General features: G+C 32.5%; 2 protein-coding genes across 3 annotated transcripts; one reads left to right on the forward strand and one right to left on the reverse strand.

The window, feature by feature from the left end:
• On the forward strand, positions 10,928-11,757 carry LOC105166214 (dof zinc finger protein DOF1.6). The gene has a single exon (XM_011085483.2). It carries the CDS (start codon positions 10,984-10,986, stop codon positions 11,737-11,739), a length of 756 nt encoding a protein of 251 aa, XP_011083785.1. The 5' UTR covers positions 10,928-10,983; the 3' UTR covers positions 11,740-11,757.
• Positions 17,641-22,142, reverse strand: LOC105166215 (lysine histidine transporter-like 8). 2 transcript variants are annotated; one of them, XM_011085486.2, is made up of 6 exons: positions 21,858-22,142; positions 21,323-21,723; positions 19,786-19,919; positions 18,744-19,171; positions 18,497-18,628; positions 17,641-18,366 (listed from the first exon to the last, which is right to left on the reverse strand). In XM_011085486.2, exons 2-6 carry the CDS (start codon positions 21,709-21,711, stop codon positions 17,881-17,883), a joined length of 1,569 nt encoding a protein of 522 aa, XP_011083788.1. In that variant the 5' UTR covers positions 21,712-21,723; positions 21,858-22,142; the 3' UTR covers positions 17,641-17,880. The 2 variants fall into 2 exon arrangements, with proteins under 2 accessions (XP_011083788.1, XP_011083786.1); XM_011085484.2 differs by having other exon boundaries at positions 21,323-22,141.

Raw genomic sequence — 22,748 nt, forward strand, 5'->3', positions numbered from 1 at the left:
GGTCTTGAAGCTAGTAAAAGTGCACCAATTGGGGACGGCTTATTAGGGTTCATTGCCATTAAGGTCATCGGTCTGTTATCAATGCAAAGTATAGTAGGGGAGCAGAAACATTCTTATTTCAGCATGCTATTTCTTATTCAATCAACTAGAAAGAGCAAGGATTAGGTGTAGAATTTCATGAGGTTGTAGGCATTCCATAGTCAAAACAGATTTTGGCCGTCAATGTTTTCTAGCTCATATGCTCCAAATTTGACAACTCCGGCTGTCTTGTAAGGAACATCCAGGTTGGGAATCGACTTCTCCACTTTGTTTAAGCACTTGCTAATTTTAGCACGAGACCACACACCTAGAATTCTCTCATTTCACCCTTATGTTGTAGGCATTTACCACATTCTATTTGCACCTCTCCATGCAGGCGCAAACATCTTTTCAAACTTCATTTATTAAATTCAGGTTAGCACGCAGCAAGATATCGTTACCCTCCTACTAGTAGTACTGGATCTTGAAGGTTTCCGTTCTTACTTCAGTAGAGATGACGACTTCTAAGCTGTACACCAAGTTGAAAGGGATTTCTATTACGGTTGAACTGGGGGTAGTCCTATAGGACCACAATACACTGGACAGAGTGTCTATATATTGCCCTCTACTTGTTCGAGTATTCTAAGAGTAATGATGACAAAGTGATAAAAAGTCGTATGGAGTGAAAAACTATGCTTGAACATAGTTGAAAATCGAGATATAAATGAGTATGAGAATACATAGCTCGAACATTGCACAAGGGTCTCTATTTATAGGAAGACGTTATATTAGGATTCTAGAGGTCGTTAGGGCAATTCATATAACATTGAAAGCTTCACGTGCTAGTTAATTAACAAAAGAATCGGATTGAGATTTGGACTTATCTGACGAAAGATATAATCTTTTGAACGAGTCTTGCCCAGTCAACCCAGGAATCTGGAATCCATTTACCTGTTACTTGATAAGTTGACTTCAGCCAGTTTAGATGGAGTGATTTAGAGACTTTTAGTATGATGTGTCTTATGATGTTTGTGGGTATAGGTAATGCATCGTCCTTGTTGTATGGTGAGTCATCTTACTGGATTAGGCTCATTGTTTTTTGTATTCCAAGTGAGTAAGAATAAACAGGCTATAAGGTTGATACTTTGCTCGTGGGTCAGCAAGGTCAGGCATGTTGGACTGCTTGAGGGGTCCACATTCTTAACTTTGGGCTCAAAAGAAAGAAACAACATTTGAGGGATATCATACCCTAGTTGATGCGTATTTGGGTTCAATGGTACTGCAAATTGTGCAAATTTTGATATAACAGGGGACTAACCTACAAAAAAATATTAGCACTCTGATACTTAAGTCACTAATATCCAAAAGATGAATGAAAACTTCAAACCAATGAGAATAATGGTGATTCATGAAAAATAGAGGGATGATCATTTGCATGAGTGATAGAGTTTGTGTAAAAATGAGCCAAAACTAGTTGGCAAGTGGTAAAAACTGAGTGTAAGAGTGTGTAATTGCAAAAGAGAGAATGTTGATTAGATGTTATCAAAATTTGACCCCGAATGACTGTGGAATAGGTCAATTTATAGCCTTTTGTAGAGTCAGATTCAGAAATTTGTTGTTGAGTGTCGTATACCATTAGAAAACCTTTTGAGTTGGGTATCATCCAATAAAACAGTTTGTGATTTGGATAAACATTGAGAGAGATATAACTATTTTACCAAGTCATGCTAGGTATGTCGATATCTCTGAAAAATTGTTACTAGTGGCTTATTAACATAATTCACATTCAATCTATAATCTAAGTGAGATCTTTTAGTATGGTGTGTCTTGATGTGTTGACAAATTATATGATGGATCCATCCAGATGTATAATGATATGCCTACTGAAATGTGCTTGTTTCTTGAACCTGCCAATTTTGTGAAATGGAAAGTAGGCATGTGACTCTTACCTTCCTGGTGATGGATCAGCTGACTGATCACCAACTAGGCTAGTGAATGGTGTTTTGTGAAGAACTGAACAGTTATTTAGTTTATATTTTTGTAATTACTGGAATATGTTCACAATTCAATAAATTAGATGGAAAAATAAAAAATTCAATTTACAGAACACTGAAATATTGTAAAATTTCGCTAGATAAAAAAGGCCAAACCGATTAATTCTATTAAGCATTTAGTAATATTTTAAAACACGGACCGTCGATCCATTCGAAAAATTGACTGAGTCAAAGGGCACTAATTCAATCAAGGACAGTGATATCATAATTATGGGATAATAAAAATTAATGTATAAAACTATATTTAAATAATATATAAATACAAAACTTTGATAGTATAAATGCATATATTAAGGTCAAGAATAAGAATAGAAGAATTGCGCACCAAAATAACAATCTATTTACCACTATAATTAAGTTATAATTAAATGTTATTGTCAATAGATAGTCAATATCTCCCACAGTTAAAATGATATATAGTTTTTTTTCTATTAATTGTAATTTAAATAGAAATCTAGGTAATCATAGGAGATAAAAATTTAGCCAGATTATCGCCTTGATGAGTTTGTTCATTTATTAATATATAACTCAAATAATTACACTTTTTTAGTATAAAATTTCGTGCGTTCAATTCTGGATTATACCAATTATGAAAATTTTAAAAAAGTTCATGAATCGATCGGTTCATTGATTTTAGGCCAGGTCATTGATTCAATCATCGGTCCGATGAATTTTGAAAAAATAGAACGATTTTGAGGCTAGTTCGATTTAAAGGGTTGGACCAATATTTTATAAAGCGACGGTTCAACCTGTCCAACTAATCGGTCCGATCTAAATTTTAAAATATTGATAAATTTAGTATTTCAATATCCCAAATTTTTAATTTATCAAAATTTCAATTTGATTGGATTCGATTTTATAAAATGGTAGACCCATAATTGGATCTATAATGTATACACATATGATAGTGAATGTGCATAGATAGGGATGCATGTTTCTCTCTTGCTTCCGTGTTAGATTTGATTACATCCAAGTAATTGAAGAGAGGACGAACATAGCGCTACAATCAGCCGCCCACTTCCATATTCATTCAGATTTGGTTGAGGCAATCGGTATAAGCGCATCATTGACTATGGAGATTATGCTAGAATTGTCACTCAGCGTCATTCACGCTTTATGCGTGGCAACGAAATTAGCCAGTCAACCAAAAATTGTTACGCAAGTCAGATTTGATCGAATCAAATTAATTATAAAATAAGTGTAATACATTTACTATATGATCGTCATTTTGTTTGAACTATACACCAATTATACCATCAGTATATCATACTTGTCATATAATTAATTTAAATTTGTCTTTTCATTTCCAATTTTCACCTTAATTAGTGTTTTTTTTAATATTTTCGACCAGCCCACGTTTGGTTAATATAAACTACGTGTCATTCATATCTTATTTAATTTACATAAATGATTGAAATATGTAATATACAGACAATGTGTAATGGTTGAATTCAAAAGATACTGAAAAAAATCAAACACGTTTTCTCTAAAGGAATAGACGTCACATGGAAGATATGCAAAATTAACATTATCATTATAGCTGAGGTTTCATGAACCAATTCGAAGTTATAGGTTTAAGTTCTATCAAACATATGAATATTTATCTCATGTTATGTGGGTTTATTGTGATTTATTTTATTATTTTTAGTGTAATTAAACGTAGACCTTCTGTGGTTTGAAAAATTACTTTTGGTATCCGTGAGGTTTGCTTTCATCTGACAAATAAATTTCTCTGTTGATCAAAATTTACCGAATTTGTTACCATTAACAAAAAAAAAAAAATTAACAAAAATCGATATTGACCATCGACTGACTTATTACTAACTTATTGTAGCTCAAACAAATCTTTTTTTTTTATGACCAAGCTACCCTTATGAGGGTGAGGATACCTGTTCACATGCAATAACGTACGAATATGTATAAGGGTAGTTTGAACATAAGAAGATTTATTTTTGACCAACAACAAGTCAGTAATAAGCCAATTGAGGGTAAATATGAATTTTCATCTAGTTTTTTTATTAATATCAGCAAATTCGATGAATTCTTACTGACATAAGGACTTATTTATCAAATGGAAACAAATTTCAGGGATACTGATATAACTTTTCAAATTATAGAAAATTTATGTGTATTATACCAAATCTCATAGGAGGCTATTATAATTATCCCCTAAATTTATTCAGATACATCATATAAATGTCGGTTTAGAAAAATAATAATAGAAGTTCTTTTCTCCCAAATCATTTCCACAAATTTAAAATTCAAATCCTTCAATCATTAGACTTTAAGTTACTTCAAATTATTTATTCATATCAGTTACATTATTGCTATTATTATTATTATTATTATTATTATTATTATATCAGATCAATTTTATTTTATTAAACACTTCATAACTTATTTTTAACATAAGATTCAACAATGTGTAAGTTCTACAAATATTTATAAATTTATATTATTAATTAAATATTTTTTAGTCAAACACCCTATTAGCAATATCAGTCTTTTCTATCATTAATGAGATAAAAGTTTTGCACGGGTGTTCGTATTTATTTATTTTAATAGTAATTGTTGGTATATCATAATAATAATTATTGGTTAGTTATTTATAAATGATATGATTAAAATTGATGATGCCCATGGCAGTAAAACTAGACCTTAGATGGACCCAAAATATTCCAATGACAATACAAGTGAGGCCCTTCATGGCCCACAAGTACACAGGTCAATGGGAGATGCTGGATGAGGGGCACGTGTCCGCATAACCAGGGATGACAGATGTCGTCAGTCAGAGTGGTTTTCGGCATATCTATCCTGACATTTATAAAAGTTAAGGTAATTATTCACAAACAAACTTATATATAATATAATACCGACTTACGGCCTAGTCCCTTACACGATCTAACGTCGAAGTGCTAACGTCGGGTTTAGTCCAGCACCTATTTATTGTGCAAGTCCCAAGCTTGTTCGCATCCCCTCTGAGCCCAATAATCGAATGACCTACAGCCTTTGAATATCAAACCCCATCAGTAAGATTCGTGACTCACAATTAAAATATTGTGAATTCGAGTTCCAAAAATATAGATGTTTGTTTATGTTTATAATAATTTATTTTTTTTATCTTATTTTTAAATATATTTATTGATTTGAATTATGGAAGTAGCATTTAATTTTGTATGTATTGATCAATTGATTGATTCATCGAATGGGCCAAATTGTCAAACATGTAATGCGACTATTTACTGGCATGAAATTAATAGTGAGTAACAACAAAGAAAAACCAGATCAAAATCGCTAATTATTAAAGTCGTGAATAGTTGAATCACAATAATAAGGAAAAGGAGAGATATCAACATCATATGCTTTTCAATGAGGCAGACCATAAACCAACAACTCTGTCCTCTTGCCTTCAAAATTAGTGAAAGTTTAATTAACCAAAAAGGTACATTCATCATTCCTTAAAAAAAAAAAAAAAAATTAGGAGCATTATTCTTTGTTCAAGATCGATAGGACTTTGAGGGCAGTCCAATTCAAATAACAGTTGGGATTTTAAAAAATGAGTATACTTTAGATTTGTTGGGAAGTCCCTAGCTAAAACTTTTTTATACTTAAGTCAGTTTCGGTACAGGACCCAGAAGAAAAGTAAAAATATTCTCTCAATAGAATGACATAGCCCCAAATAACTCTGGAGTGTAATGAGACAAATGCCCGTATTTGTGGGGATCTGCATGTCTGAAATCTCCACCCTCCAAATACGAAATGCTCGACGGTGGTAATTTTGATAAAATCTTCGTAGTGTACGAAATGAACCCCACTTTATGAATAGTATAGATTTCACTGATTTTTCATTTAATATTAATTTATGGTAGAAAATAAGAAAGAAATCTGAACTTAGTAGGTAACATAATAAAAAATTTGTGTATTTAATTATGACTAATTGCAATGGATAAAAACAAATAGTCGAAGTCAATAGCCATTGACCACGGTAATGCAATGTCTGTTGGTCGTGATTTTTACAAATATGATTTAAATATTTATTGTAATAAAATATTTTTATTTTGAATAAAAGTCGTGATGAATATTTTTTTCACAGTAGACAAGATAGGTTTTCAAACAAAATTACCCTTACACTATGTACATGTATGATGCACTTTTTTATTTAAATATTTTACAATTTATTTTAAACTTCAAACCTTTTTTAATTAGAGAAAATATATTTGAAGTACAGTAACTTATGTAATTTAAATTTGAAAGACTAAAGGTCAAATAATAAGTGAGATAATAAATACAAGAAAATATTTTATTGCTTTAATTTTAATTTGAACTAGTTAAATTATGAATAGTTTTTCTATAATACATTTGAAATATAATATTCTTTCTAATCAAAAATAAATTTTATTTAATTTAGTACGAGAAGAACCAAAATACAATAGGAGCAATATAAATATATACGACATAAGGGCTATTTCGTTAATAGTGTTATGTTTTATTAGTTCAGAAGATGAACAAAACTTAGGGTACAATTAAGGAGGGTAGAATTTGCCAATGAGCCTAACTTAGTAGGCGAAAATGAGGCCCCACGAAGTTAGAGGTTATGGGTTTGAACTATGCTTTATGCGTGTGATGTTATTTTCTACTAAATAGTATGTGGTATTTCTACTATAACAGTAGACGTTGATTTGATTTAGTGTATTTGATATTATTGATCATAGTATGTCTGTTGTAATAGTTTGTTAGATATTGATATCCAATATAAATTATTGTAATTAATGTATTTTAATTAATAATAATTTATCGCTCATATTTCAAAAAAAATTAAGAAGGATAGAATTTATTTAACCTATAAAAATCATATTGCTATGCTCTAGACATGCATTCACTTTTCATGTCACATAAGCGCATCATGTCTCGCACAAAGCTGAGCCAGCACTCCGTGTTGACCGCATGTCTGGGCTTTGGTCAAACCTACAACAGTATCTATTTGAGAGAATTATAATTTTAGTCTTATAAATTATGGAAGTTTTACGTAATTTTAATTATAATTTTTATTTTGTCATGTATAAGTCACACGTAATTTTACTATCGATACTGGCTGGGACATTGCCTAAGTTGCCGAATATTAAAGTTATAAAACTAAAATATGTAGGACCAAAAATGTTACATCCTAATTATAATAAAATTGCGTTTTTTCCATGTACTTTATATTTTAATTTAATTATATATTTTATAAAAAATGATGTGAATCACACATTGAAAGGGAAAAGTGCAAGCGAACTTCTTTATAATATTGTAAATGAGCAAATTATTTTTATTAAAAAAATAGCAATTTACCTCCTATATTTTTTAAAATGAAATAATTAATTTCTTTAAAATAGGAAAGATAAATTGCTTCATTTATATATATATATTTTTGTGCTTATAAATGAATAAATATAATATGGGATATTGCTTTAGTCCGCAACTTAAGAGGGTGACATTTTTAGTCCTGTACGAATTGATTTTTGCAATTTACTTTTGTCACTTTATAATTTGGCAATTTTAATCCTTTTTCAGCCGATTTGATGGGAAGTTGCAATTTACTTGCAATTTTAGTCCTGTAAATAAATTCATGCAGGATCAAGAATGTCAATTGCCTTGAGTTATAAGACTAAAAATGTCATTGCCCCTAAATTATATGACTAAAAATATAATTTAATCGAGTCATGTGCACATTACATGTAATTCTCTGGCCAATTGATGAAAATTGCTAAGATTTCAAAATTACAAAACTAAATTATGAAAATCGGTTCGTAAGGACTAAAAATGCCGTCCCTCATAAGTTATAGAATTAAAATTGTATTGTTTTCATATAATATATATGTGTAGAGTACGGTTAACAGCATTATATTTTCCCCTTTATAAGTACAAAATTATTACGTGAGAAAATTAATTAGGAATAAAATTAAAATATTATTTTTTTTGTTAACTTCATTATTTTTTGTTCAAACTCGAACGAGATGGGATCCGGTGTAAAGAGTTCATTCTTGAAAGATGTATAAGTATAATTTTAAAACTTCCTTTTAAAAAAAGTATACGTTTTCTTTTTCATAGTAGGTTTAATTAGAATTAATCCTAAAAAATAACAATCGTGAACTACTATTAATTATAATTTTTTATTTTTAATTATAAATAAAAAATTATATTTTTCTATAGTGATTTTAAATAAAAAGAATAGACATCACAAATCATATTTTTCACATTTCATTATATTCAATAAAGTCTTTTTCCCTATAATTGCAAGTTCCTTCATTTCCAAGCAAAACAAAAAAAGAATCCCACTGTGGTGGGAAAGAAGAATGTGCATAAATGCGCTAATTCCGGCGGCGGGAGGCGGCGGCAGCCACCCACTCAACCTACACCACCCAATAAATCCTGGCCACGCTGCCCGACAGCAATGATGTTGTCCAACCCACCAAATTCTCCGTCGGCAACGCCCTCTTTCATTTCATTTATACACCACTGTTCGAATATTTTGTTTTTGTTCTCTTCTTTTCTCTTTTTCTTGTTTAGTTTTAGTATATAAATATTCAAAAGCCCTCTTATTATAAAAATTAGAGTAAATTAATATAATTTTTTTTAAAGTTTGTCATAAATAATTATAAATTATTTTTGATTATTCAAAAAATATTGTAAATATCCTTTAGAATTAACAATTCTTAAAGTTTATTTTAATTAGAAATTATTCTTCGTTGTTTGAAAAATTATAAATACTCTAGAATTGACGGCCATTCATTATAAGGTTCATTTGTTATACGTTGTTATTTTCGTGGAGTCCTTTTTAAATAATAATAAAGTACTTGTATTATAATAAATCTTGGAGATCGTCGTTGTAATTTATTCTGAATACTATGCATAAAATCTCGATCATTGATAATGTGACATGTGGCGCATCCAAACATGCTCCATGGGTTTCGGAGCCCAAAACCTGTAAATAATGCTTCAGTTCTTCTTTATAATAAGTATATTACAAACCTGAAATATAAACGATTTTGAATTGTTTTTACGATTTTTAAATTATTTCACTGACTAGAACGTTGAAATGTTTTAGTCGAAGAAGGTCCCGACACCTCTAGCCCTATGTTGTTTTTAGGTTATCTTATCAATAAGAGCGACGGTTTGGAGGACGATCCAACTTTGATCGCTATTCTTTTTTTAACGCAACCTTTTCTATTATCTTGATTGTTCCCTAATTTGATAATAATACGATAATTAAGATATCGACACATACAAGTTACAATAAGAGTGCTCATGAACACATGTGGATGATCTTACATTTTATCACTATGTCACTCTATATATTTCAATATAAAAGTCGATATCAAATATATAATAATTTTAAAATAGGAATGAATTAAAAATCTAAATAAAGAATTATTATGAAGCACCCATATATATATCTATATTTATAAGATAAAAATTCATAATCTTTTAATTATAAGATTTTAATCCAAAAACTTGAGCTAGCTCTTGCATGCTAACCTATGAACATGATCTTATTAGTCTCCCTCCACTTCCTACGACCTCATACACAAATTTAATTAGGGACAATTACATTGTTCCTTTTTGAATTTTGGTGCCGTTACATATAAATTTTTATATTTTGATGAAAATGCATGTGAAAACATATACTTTTCACTCATGAAAGAATATTTTGGTAAAAAATATTTATCTGACTTGTAAATTATAATAAATTTGTTCTGAGTTAATTAGAGTTTTTTATTCATTTTTTACTAACAGATTGATTTATTTATTGGATGAAGATAAATATTAAGAGTATTAAGTAATTTTAAATTATAAAAAAATTATGTATAATTACGCCAAGTTTTAAAAAATGATATTGTATTTGTATTTATCCGATTTAGTTAATTAGAAAGTCTGTGTCCGAGGAAAATTGAGCAATTCTAATTGTATTTGTGGTTTCAAATATAGGTCCCATGAGTGGAAATTCGACAATTTTTTCTGTATCAAGCCTTGGATTTGATCCATTTGGTTCAAGTGACCATTTTAATCTTTGAAATTTTTTTTTCCAAGTCAACAAATAATCAATTTGGGGGAAAAAATCTTCGATGTTTTGGTTTACTTTCATTTTCATTTTGAGAGTATTGTAAGAAAAATTCAATTGAAACATTAGAAAATAAAATTAGAGTTAATTAATTATTAATAATTTTTGAGACAACAAAAGTATTTTCAATTATAACGGATTTTGAGAAAGCTTGATTAAATTTATTCTAGTATAAAATAATACAATGGGATGATTACACTTTCCTTCTATGAGGTTTGATATAATTACACGTGGACCTTCAAAATTACATGACTCAACCCCTGATGCTTATTTCTATCTAACAACTAGATTCTTCCGTTAGTCAAAATTTACTAATATTAGCAAAAATATTGAACGAAAATTCATGTTTATCCTTAGTTGATTTGTTACTCACAACGTACAGTTCAAACAAATCGTTTCTGATGAAAATACTCCTTTTTAAGGGTGAAGATAAACCTCCTTACATGAATTATTGTATGAAGATGTATAACGACAGTTTTGGTTAGAAAAGACTTGTTTGACTTACAATAAATTTATAATAAGTCAAGGAATGATAAAAGTTTAAATTTTCATTCAATTTTTTTGCTACTATCATTAAATTCGATAAATTTATCTAGTGACAAGAGCTATTTATTAAATAAAAATAAATATTAAAAATAACTGTGTAATATTTCAAATTACAAAAAAAAAATTATGGTTAATATAATTGTCATGTAATGGACAGAAAGTTTGGAACAAATTTGGTATAGAATTTGTCATGTATATAAGTCCAGTTTTGGATGGGAAGACATTCCCCCTTCCCACTCTTTCAATATCTTTCTCCGCTCCTTCATGGATTCTTTACTCAACACTTCCCTCTCGCCGGAACTCATAACAAAACACCATTTCACTCCAATCCCGCAACCAAATACACCGGAGGTTGTATCAGACTCCACCCACCCTCGGCTGTCAAGATACCCGTCTCGGGCGCCGGAGCCGGAGCAGCTTCCTTGCCCACGCTGCGACTCCACTAACACCAAGTTCTGCTACTACAACAACTACAACCTCACCCAGCCCCGCCACTTCTGCAAGTCCTGCCGCCGCTACTGGACCCGAGGCGGCGCGCTGCGTAACGTCCCCATCGGAGGGGGAACCCGGAAAGCCTCTTCCTCCAACAAACGCCACCGTATAGCCACCACTCCTACACCACCTGCGGCCACCACCACCACCAGCGAAGGTCAAACTCGAAGGCCTGACCGGGTTGCTTCAAACCCGGGCTCGGGTCTGTGTTCCGGGTCCATACAGGACGCTCCGGCGGCAAAGCCTGTGACTTTAACTCCTTGGTGGAGTACTGCTAGTACAGTAATGGGTGTGGAGTGCGGGCTTCTTCCCTTAAACGGTTACGGACTCGGGCTAGCTTCGGGGCTGGGTTACGGGCACGGGGTTCTAGACTGGCCCATGGAGCAAGGCGCCATGGCGGTGGCCGTGGAGTCTCCAGGTTGCAACACGTGGCAGGTGGGTGGTGGCGGCGAAGGCGGCGTGGCCGAGGACGATTACTTTTCATGGCCGGACCTTGCTATTTCCACACCGGGAAAAGCCCTCAAGTGAATTCTTGGGATACAATTATAAGCAACACCCCCCCCCCCCCCCCCCCCCACCCCCACCTTGATGAGTAGATCGAGATGTAAGATAGGTTTACAGAGGAACAGCCATTTCCATGGCTGAAATGTGGGATCATGAAATTAAGAATCTTTTTGCTGTTTCTGATGATCATGATTATGATTATGTTATAACCATACATATATATATATATATATTTAGAATAGAAGTAAGTAGCAAATGCAGTTGAATGCATGTATGTGTATGTGTGTGTTTCTTTCTTGGACGTGTGTGTTCAAAATACTAGTGTTTTGAATCTGTTGGTCCTTCTGACAGATTGGCTAAGTTTATTTATAAAATCTTATACATTCCGACAGTTTATAAGAATGAGAATTCAATTGATGAGTTAGTTCATCTTTGTTGGTTTGAGTTCACTATGCAGTTAACAATTTTATACGCGTGGCGTGATGTATGCATTGCAGGTGTTGATGAAAATAGCTTGTTACATTTTCAATAAATAATTATATTTACACTTCTTGATCGATTTGTGTTTATATAAATTATTTTTATTTTTAAATAATTATACATATATTTGTAAAAAAAATTAATATTGTTTACAGAAACTACTTTTATTTTTGAAAAATTATACAATATTCCCTTCTCTCTAGAGGAAAAAAAACCAAAAATCAATATTATTATACAATTTATTTTTAACTAGTGTGGATGGTTTTTATAATTTACAAAAAATTATAAATAATTTGTGTAAATAAATTATAGATTAAGGAGGAAAAATCTAATTATCTTATTAAAAGAAATGGATATATTCCATGGAGGCTATCCTCGTTAACATTTATTGATTATACTTTTTATTTAAAATATACCAACTTAATAAGTAGAGCTAAGCATCATTCACTATGGGTCCACTTATGACTGTGGATTATAGGTTAAGGCTTATTTTCACCACCTTTTCCACGTGAATCAACCCCCCTTCAAATCTATTATTTGAGGGAATGTTTCCTGCAATCTCATCCTTTAAATATCATTAAATGTACAACTCTTGTAAAACATTGTTATAGACTTGTCATCCCAGAAAATTGCAATTTTAGTCTTGTAATAAGTCGTATTTTTGGTTTTTTATGAATTTATTTTTGCAATTCAGTTTCGTAACTTCAATATTTGGCAATTTTAGTCCTATTTCGGATAATTTGGTCAGAAAATTACATGTGATATGCACATGATCTAATGAAATTATAATTTTAGTAATGTAAATCAATTCGTATATGACCAAAAATATTAAGTCAAAAGTTAGTGCAAGACCAAACATGCCAGCGCTCCCTTGGCCACAGGACTAAAATTGCAAATAATTTGATTATTTGCAAGTCACATGCAATTTTTAGGTCAAGTGGCGGAAGAATTATCAAAATTGCAAAATTTGAAAAGATATAGGACTAAATTGCAAAAATCAATTTATGCAGGATCGAAGATGCCAACTCCCTAAAATAATAGGACTAAAATTATAAATTTTTCACTTGTCACATGGTTAATATACAATTGATATCAAAGAATATATTAATCGGGGCTAAATATAGATTTTCATTCAATTGTTTTGCTAATATCAACAAACTCGATAAATTTTGACTGATGTGGGTTCTACTTATTAGACGGAATTAAATTTTAAAAATACTAAATATAATTTTTCAAACCATAGGTAATTTATGTGTAATTATTACACCAAATCTCAAAGAAAAATAATGTAATTATCCCTTAATTCCATATGATGTTTAGCTAGACTTATTTAAAATATTTAATAAGTTCTAATTTTATTTTAAATAAGATGTTAAAATTTTTAGAACTTACATAAAATTATAAAGCTTATGATATGTAAGTAACAAAAATCTTATAGTAATATATTCAAAATCGAAGAAATTTGAATTTTTTTTTAAAATAAGTAGGAAAATTTGTATTTTTCTCTAATAAAGCTTATAAACTTTCAACATCTTATTTTTTTTTATTTTATAAGCTCATTTTATCAAAACTTGACCAAATGATTTTTAATATTTTATATACTTTACAATATTCCATAATATACCCATCGTCTCAGAGGCTCTTTGCAATAACTTCTGTTTTTATTATGAGAATAATAAGTTATATAGAAAATTATACATTAAATCAGTAGTAAAAATTGAGAATGTTTGAAAGCAAAAATTTAAAATAAAAAAAATATTGGAGTTTGAATGGTTTGAATTCCACATATTTAGTTCTTTATTTTGAGAAACTTTTAAAATGATCCCAAAATTGAAAAACTTGACACATTTAGTCCTATGTTGTACGGAACTTTCAAAATGACCCAAAAAATAAAAAAAATCAGTCCCATAAATTCCGTAAAGCAGATATCTGACTAAATGAGCCGGATGTTTTAAATTTCGAAACCATATCGAAAATCCTGTAAAGTAGAGAATTGAATATATTAAGCTTTCCCAATATTAAAAGCATTCCAAAAATTCTAAAAACAGATGAATAAATATATTGAACATCTTATTTTATAGGACTAAAAGTATAATTTACGTCCCAAATACGAACTGAATTTTAAAAAAAAAAGTAAAAGGGTTGATTTGATTAGGTTGTGGAGGTGGAGAGGGTTGATTTTGTTAGACAGGTAGGAGAAGATGAGTGACGTATCACCGACCAGTGGGGCAGCGTGTGGAATAAGAGCCTGAAAATTACAAAGCCCTGCAATGCAATGCATGTTGATGCTGTCTCTGTCTCTGTCTCGGTCTCTGTCTCTGTCTCTGTGTATGTGTGGACTTTTCAATTTTGCTTCGGACAATGAGTGGGCATTGCTTCCTCATTTTCCACTTGCGTCTCTGTCGCTCTTTCTCTTTGCTTTGCTTCATCTCATCACCACACGCCTTCTTTCCTCATTTTCATTTTTACAACCATGGATCACAATCGAATTTTTTTTTATTCGTCGTAATTATAAATATTTTTAATATTTTTTAAAATTACAATAAGTTATCATAAAGAGTATTTATTTGACGAATTTTAATTTTCGAGAGGTGTTATAATTTTTTAAATATTGATGGAATATTTATAAAGGTAAAATGCAGATAATTCCCTATATATGGGGTCATTTGTACTTTGCTCTTTACTCTCTGTTTTTTTTTTTTACACTTTTCCACCCAATCTTTTGATTTTGTTGCACTTTGTATTTTTCAGAAAATAATGACTGAATATTCTATCCGCTTGTTTGCACGCCCCTGAAGGCGATTTTGGGTTTGGTAAAATTGTAAATGGCATTGAGAGATTCCCACAGGGTCCACGTATGCTTGGGCTTCGGACGACGGACAAGCTCAATAGTATTATTATAGAGGGGCAATGGCATTGGCCTCTCGTTATGAATATTGAGTGCTTGAAGATTTTACATGCATTGCCAATAATTCATGGCGAGACAGATCGTATTATTTGGCGATTTGAGACTGGACGACCTACAATTACATCTCTTTACAGGCTATTGGACCCACCGGGACCCAAAGTAGGTTGGTCTTCACTACTCTCGGGTTCTCTGAAGATCCCCAGGCATAATTTCATCTTGTGGCTTGCGATTTTAGGGAAACTATCCACAGCTGATAAACCATGGCTATCATATCTAGGCGCCTGTATATTATGTGATGAGGGCGCAATGGAGACACATACTCATTTATTCTGTCGATGTCGTTATGCCAGAAGTTGCCTGACAGCGATTCGGCGGATTGTTTGGTTTGAATGGCCTAATAGAGAGTGGTCACGGGACGTTGAGTGGGCTGCAAGGAAATGGAGAGGAAAACATATGATTAACTTGGCTTATCGTGCACTCCTGGCTGCTTGCATTTACCACATTTGGAGGAAACGAAATTTGAGACGCTTTGAGCATACAGAGCGACGACCGAATATAATAGCCACCATTATCGTGGAAGATATTAGACAGAGGATTATCAGTGTTAATCTATCTCGTTCTGTTAGTTCATGTGCGTTATATAGATTATGGCGTATCCCTTGGCCTGTCGAGGGAGAAACCATCAGTTGAGCATTGTTGTACTGTACGATCTTCTTTTATTAATGAAACTTACATTTACCCAAAAAAAAATTATAAATGTTAAATGCAAACAATCCTCAACGCATGGAATCATTTGTACTTTGTTCCTAACCTTTTAATAAAAATAAAATAAATAGAAAAAATGGAAAAAAAATATTGTTTATTTGCTTCCTTTGAACACATTTATTGATTTGAAATATTAATGTATTAATTTAATTTTTTAATTTGAATGTACTGAATAATATAATGAATGAAATTTTATTAAAAAAAAATACATTTTAAAGATTTGCAGATTTATGGGTTGTTGTATTTTTTTTGTTTTACTACGTCAAATCAATTAATTCAAAATTATGCTTAATATAGTATTAAATTAGAAAAATATAATATCTTTATCTGTATTAATATATTAAACCTAAGTCCCTCCGAACCCGTCTCTTTCATGGAAATGGAACAGATATCCCGAATAAATTTGTAGAGAATTTTATTGCTAATAATTTTATTCTATTACAAATATTTAAATGATACAATATCTTTATTAGACAAAATTAAAAATTCCTAGAAAATAGATATTTTTATACACATACATATTTATATACAAATATAACATATATTTATATGTATATTTATGGTTATGAAAATATATATTATATTACTGTAATAAAATAAAAGTATTATAAAATGTATCCCCAAAGAAAAAGAAAACAAATACCATCATAATATTAGGAGTTGAGGTTCTTGAATTTTCTACGTATCACTAAGGAAGTGTTTGCAAAAAAAATTATTTTCAAAGATGTAATTTTTTGTAAAAAATAAAAATTATAGCAAAATTAAAAGGCGTTGATTGAAAAATAATATAATTGGTCGTTGATTCACAAAAGGTATACTTGATTGAAAAATTAAAATATTATTAATTAATCATAGCAACTTAATTTATGTATTCCTATATATCGTATAGGAATAATATTAGATAATATAGTAAATAAAATGTAAAAAAATTAAAATATTGAATATGTGAAAGTATAAATTTTAATAGGGTTAAATAATTGAAAACTCCAATATCAATTTAAGAGGCGCAAGTTCTGAAGATTAAATTAAAGAGAGTGAGAGGTAAGATTTTCGAGGTAAAACAATTCAAATTAAAATTAAATTTATTTACAAATAAGCCGAAACAGCTTAGAAACATCCCCCAAACTCAGTGCTTTAGCTTTTAGTCTAAAAATATTTTTTTTTAGTAGCTCCTAAAATTGACATCCAAATACCTCAAAATTATTTGTTTGGAGTTAAAAATAGAAAAAAAACACATTTTTTAAAATTCTCCAAACACTTCCTTGATTCTTGAGAGCTGGTTGTACTGTTCGTATCATACGATCTTTATATTAATTGGTGTTTTTAATAATTTTTTATTAATATATATCTAAAATTATTTCACTTTTGCCCATCTATTTATTTTTTTCATTTTTTATTCAATTAAACAAATATATAAAATTTGAATAATACACATACATTAAATGTGCTCCAACCACTAATAGAAAATTAATGATGTGGGTCGTATTTAAATTTTAAGAAATATATGTGTTCTAGGTTTGGAGCAATACAAAATTTTAAATGGTTAGAAAAAAACATGAGTAGAAAAGGTAAAAAATACTTTCTTTTTTTCTTTCAAGTGATACACGATAACATGATTGATCATTTTTTTTAAATTATATCCAACTAATTCAGGCCCGATTTGGAATATATTTTCCCTTTGCTATATATACATACAATTACAATTCAATGTGATTTATCAAACTATAAACACCTCCAACATTTATAGCTGCTTTTGAAATTCCAAGACAATATTGGAAAATCGAACCAAGAAAACTCGGATTTCACAATCCTCGTACAAACTGGTTAAGCAAAGGTAAAAACAACTGCCTCAAAATTTGATTATAATATTATAAATTTACATAAAGAAGTTTCACAGTAGTTCTTGATTGAAACCTGGAGGCAGTCTCTACGATCAAAACCATACAACAACAACATTCACTAATACAAACTCAGAACATCTTAGCAAGAATCGGACGAGATAGTTCCGATTCTCAATTTGGCTTGAAAAACTTCAGCTTGAGTCCGCTGTTCACCATGCTCCAAATGCCGCCGATGGAGAATGCCAAGCTGAAAGCAATCCCCAACCAACCTAGGATCCAGTTAAAATACCAGTTGAAGCTGTATTTGATCGGTTTTTTTATGAGAACCCACATGAAACAGGGGTATGCAAAAGTGACCGGGAGAGTGAGCCCTCCTAGTAAACCGGCGAGGCTCGACAAGAATGGGAGAGCCACGCCTATCAATAAAGAGACGAATCCATAGAACACTCGGAAACCAGAGCGGACCCATATCGAGCAAGGCCGGTTGGTCCGGCTGGTGTAGCCAGCTTCGAAACTGTCGAATACCGGCATCGAGTATATCTGGAAGCTGCTCAAGCAGTTGAATACGACAAGAAGAAACGGCATGGCGAGAAGCCCCCTAGGAATGTCGTGGCTATGAAATGCAAATAATGCATTGAGAATTCCTCCGGAAGGCATCTGCAGTATAGAGAAATGGGATATGTTTAAGCATACATGAAGGTTTTTATGGTTAGGAATAAGAAATATACTTCGTATTGTCAAAATTAATCAAGCGAGGGCTGTGTAAGGAGTAAGTGGCATGACTTACGAGGTTCCCGTACGCCCAATAACCTCCTATGGCAACAGGGAACAAACACATTGCAATAAAGACATATGCAACCTTGGCCCCCCTCCACATTGGCACATGAGCTGGTTTCTTGAAGGTTGACGGCATTGTTGCCTAAATGACATCAGAGGCAATGGTTTTCATAATCAAGTACATAGAAACTCCACACCTACTATTCTCATTCAAAAAAAATGTACATACATTCATATAGGAAGTAGAGAGAACAGACCTGAATTTCCAGGACTAGATTGTGGCCTCTAAATGCAAATGCTATGATACCAAGTGCGTTCAGGACGGAAAAGACAGAAGCCGTTAAGGTAGGCAATGAAAGTGGTTCATAGGAAAGGGACGGTGGTCGTTGTTGGCTCACAGAGAGCACCCACACCATGGTGGAGTATGTAATGGCTGTCACAGCACCAACAAGCGAGAGCCCAGCGATCGAGTTGAGATTAGGGAGTTGGGATAACACAATGCAGAGGGATGTGAATACCAGATACCACTCAACGGTTGTCAGAGGATTTGAGGAACAAAGTGGACCGCATACAATCTGGAAGAACAATTTCATGGTCTCCCCTCCGACTAGAATTAGAGCTGTTGCAGTTCCAGCTGATAGGTACACAGTTGGAAAGAGCGCAAGCCAGACACCTAAGCGTTCTCCTAGAAACACAGATAAAATGTTATCAGCAATTATGTCCTATATACTTTAGACACAGCTAGAATTTAGGGTCATATTTGTGGTGTACTGGCCCTAGACTCATATAAATTCTACTGTGTTGGGAATTGTTAGGTTGCTTTCCCAATTTGCAAGACTTCTGCCTTTTCCTTCTCACTTTCTCTTTGTTCCACCAAAAAATTGGTAATAGTAACCTTTTTCAAGATTATGTACTGTTAAATGATGAATTTCTACATCCTAGTGAGATCGACTCCAATCATCTTCACACATTTTGCATCTGTCGTCCACTCGTCCTTCATGTAAACTTACACAGTTCTTCAAATTCATAGCTTCATGTACCCTTCAATCTTTCCATTGTACAACAACCATACGACACGCACAAAAGAGAAAAAAGCACATGATATATCTGTAGTTAGAATTCGTATTTTGATCACAGAACTAAGCAAGAATTAACATAAAACTAATCATGGTTATTAGAATGTGGTTTCTTGAAATAAGATACATGTTGTATTTCTTTCCAGCAGAAGACTCTCTAGTGCTTCTATGATTTATCCAGCAGGTTAAATTTGGAGATTTTCTCAGTTGTAACAGTACTCACCAAATGCTGCCTGAGCAAGCTCCACATATCTGTTATATCTCTTTCCTGGTACAGCTTCATGCAACTGAACAAGAATCCATAAAGTGTATAACTGCCAAAAGTAGGCTATGAATAAGGAGATTATGCCCCAACTCCTACACAAACCAAAATATATATATGAGGAAGTTTCCACATTTTCAATGATTTCTATCCAACCATTCAAATTTCTAATAGGTCAGCAGGGAGCACGAAACACAAATTGTCAAGACCTAACAACATTGAACTAGACCATATGTTACCTTCAGATGTTTACTGATATGTGCATCCACATCCGACCAAGTTAATAGCATGTATTGAGGAAGTAACTTTAGTTGAGAAGTTGTTGTGAATTCTAAAATTAGTCGACTAGTACTTAATATTTGTCGCTGGTAATGAATTTCTGTACCGTTGTTGGATGAAATTAAAGAACAATTACCATGCCACCGCAGTTTTTCCATGTGAAATGATAAACGAACTAGCATTTCTACATCATGATTCATTATTAACCCTGAAGACTGAGTTGGAAAGGAGGACTCCTGTGTCTCTCATGACCAAATAAAACACTGATTACTTTTGTTGCTCAACTATATGTTACTATTAACTAAGGGAAAAGATGCATATAGCTGGGAGCAGGTACAAAAGGAGAAAAAGATATAATGAGATGAAAAAACGGATCAAAATAAACAAATAAAAAGATATTGCTCTGGACCCCAAGTAAAGTGGCATTTCCATGAAAAGCAAAAGCTAAAAGTATATAATTTGCTCAAAGATATTTCTGGGCTCCATTCAAATCATATTCATGATAGCATTCCAAAAAGTAAGGTAAAGAATTGAGAAGAGAATTAGGGTCACTGGCCTATGATAATTCTGACCGAAAATTGGACGTGAGATAAAATAAAATGTTTTCTAAAGAACACAATGCTGCTACTCTGCAATTTGGTCAAGAGGGCTTAAAGATTACACATGTAAACAAGAGCACTCAAACTACAGATACTGAACTATTATAAGCAGCAGAAGTGGAATAAAGTCCTCTGATGTTCAGCCTAACAGCCCATAATTAGATACAAATTTTGAAGTCTTAAAGAACTAAATCTAACAGACCCAGAAAAGACTGAGGAAAAGAGAAGGAATCAACTATTTCGAGGTAAAAATAACAGCAGCAGAATGCGTCAGATACATGAAACAGAAATCTAAAAGCTCTAGTCCCTAAATACATTCTCCAATGCATTGGAGACCGTAGTCAAAGATCAAAATCGTCAAAAAGCAATCTTGAAAGTATTTAACAGACATGCTGCCAAGAACAGGCGGGTAAAGATTAAGGAAAAAGAGAACAGGAAATTTGACTCTCGACCCTTCTAATTAATGGAGCAGTAAATCGAACAAGGCACACTTCACCTTCAACAGACAAAGGGGGAGCAGAAATTGCAAGAACTGGACAAAGTTAACTATGATAAATCTGGAGAAAATAGCTAGTTCAATTAAGTTGAAAGAAATTTACTAAGCTTGAAAGAAAACATACCATCCAAGAAAAGAAAAGGCAACAGGCAGGACCAATGCCTGGAAGCCGACACCAGCGTTGAGGTTGTGAAAAGCCGCATAATGGGCATTTCCATTGCGAGACTCAGTAATGGGGAGCCAAGCATCTTGAGGGTTGAGCTTGGTCAAGTGGCCCACTTCCTCCAAATACCCCTTCATATTGATGAGAACCCTTTTCATGGGAGTGCCAATGGGGCTCAAGAATCTCGGAGATATGAAGGAAGTCGGCGTCCATGACTTGGCGGTGCCGGAACCCGCCTCCTTCGCCGCGCCCCTCGGAGACCTCTGCCCAGAGGGAGTCAGTATCTCCGGCGTGGAGGCGCGTGGAGTCGCCGGTATTGATATCAGCTCCGTCTCCGGCCTTTCCTCCATAACGCAGTGCGCCTGCCAAATAATTGATGAAATGGCTAAAAAAGGTTAAAGAGCGGTCACAATTGCGGAGCGGAGTCGGCGTGTGTATGTAAATGTGTCAGTGAGAGTGAAGTCAAGTGAAGAATAATTTGGAGAGAGAGTGAGACCACTGAACAGTGAGCATGCAAATTCAATGGTGGGGTGTTGCAAGTTTAGTTTGGGGAGATGTAATCTTCACTGTTGCTCGCTGTCTCTTTGCTCGAATCCCAATGGTTGATGGAGGGTGGCGATGCTTCTCTCTCTGAGTGCGAGTGAGGAGAGAGAAGCAAAAAGCAGAGGTGAAATTGGAGTTTTGAGCTCTGTAAATCTGAGTCTCAAAGACATAATAAATACAGAAAAATCCGAAGTGGGATAGTGTGATGATGCAGAGCGAGAGGGCATGCAGATGAAATTTGAGAAATTGATGATGCCAAATCATGCCAATTTCTGGCATGCTGTTCGTGGACAGCTACAGATGTCTCGGTTTATTGGGACTCCAATGCTACCCCATGTCTACTTTATTTTGTTATTATTTCAAAATTTCAACTCCAATCCGATTTAATTCATCTTAAATAATTATATCATTACTATATATTTATTATATGATTAATCTATAATTTAATAATAATAATTAAAAAGAAAATTTATTATTATTTTTCTTAAAATTTGGCATAATTATCAATACCCCATTGTTATTTGAAAAATTATTAATATCCCTGATTTTAGTGATCGTCTAACAATTAGCTCGATCAATTAAATTTTCATCTATTTTTTTGATAAAATGGCCAATATGCCCTTGTAAATTAATAATTATAGTTTTTAAAACTCTTCACCATCTACTCCATTGGATTTTTATAAATTTTTAAATTAAAAAAACAAAAAATATAGTAAGAGCAAAGTTGATTATTTCATACATCTATCCAATAATTATATAATTCTATCAAACATCAGGGGTATTTATAATTTTTTAAATAAAAAGAGGTATTTGTAATTATGACAAATCTCAGGGGAGGTCGTTG

Source organism: Sesamum indicum, linkage group LG7, assembly GCF_000512975.1.
Source record: "Sesamum indicum cultivar Zhongzhi No. 13 linkage group LG7, S_indicum_v1.0, whole genome shotgun sequence".
In the NCBI taxonomy this organism is placed as follows: Eukaryota; Viridiplantae; Streptophyta; class Magnoliopsida; order Lamiales; family Pedaliaceae; genus Sesamum; species Sesamum indicum.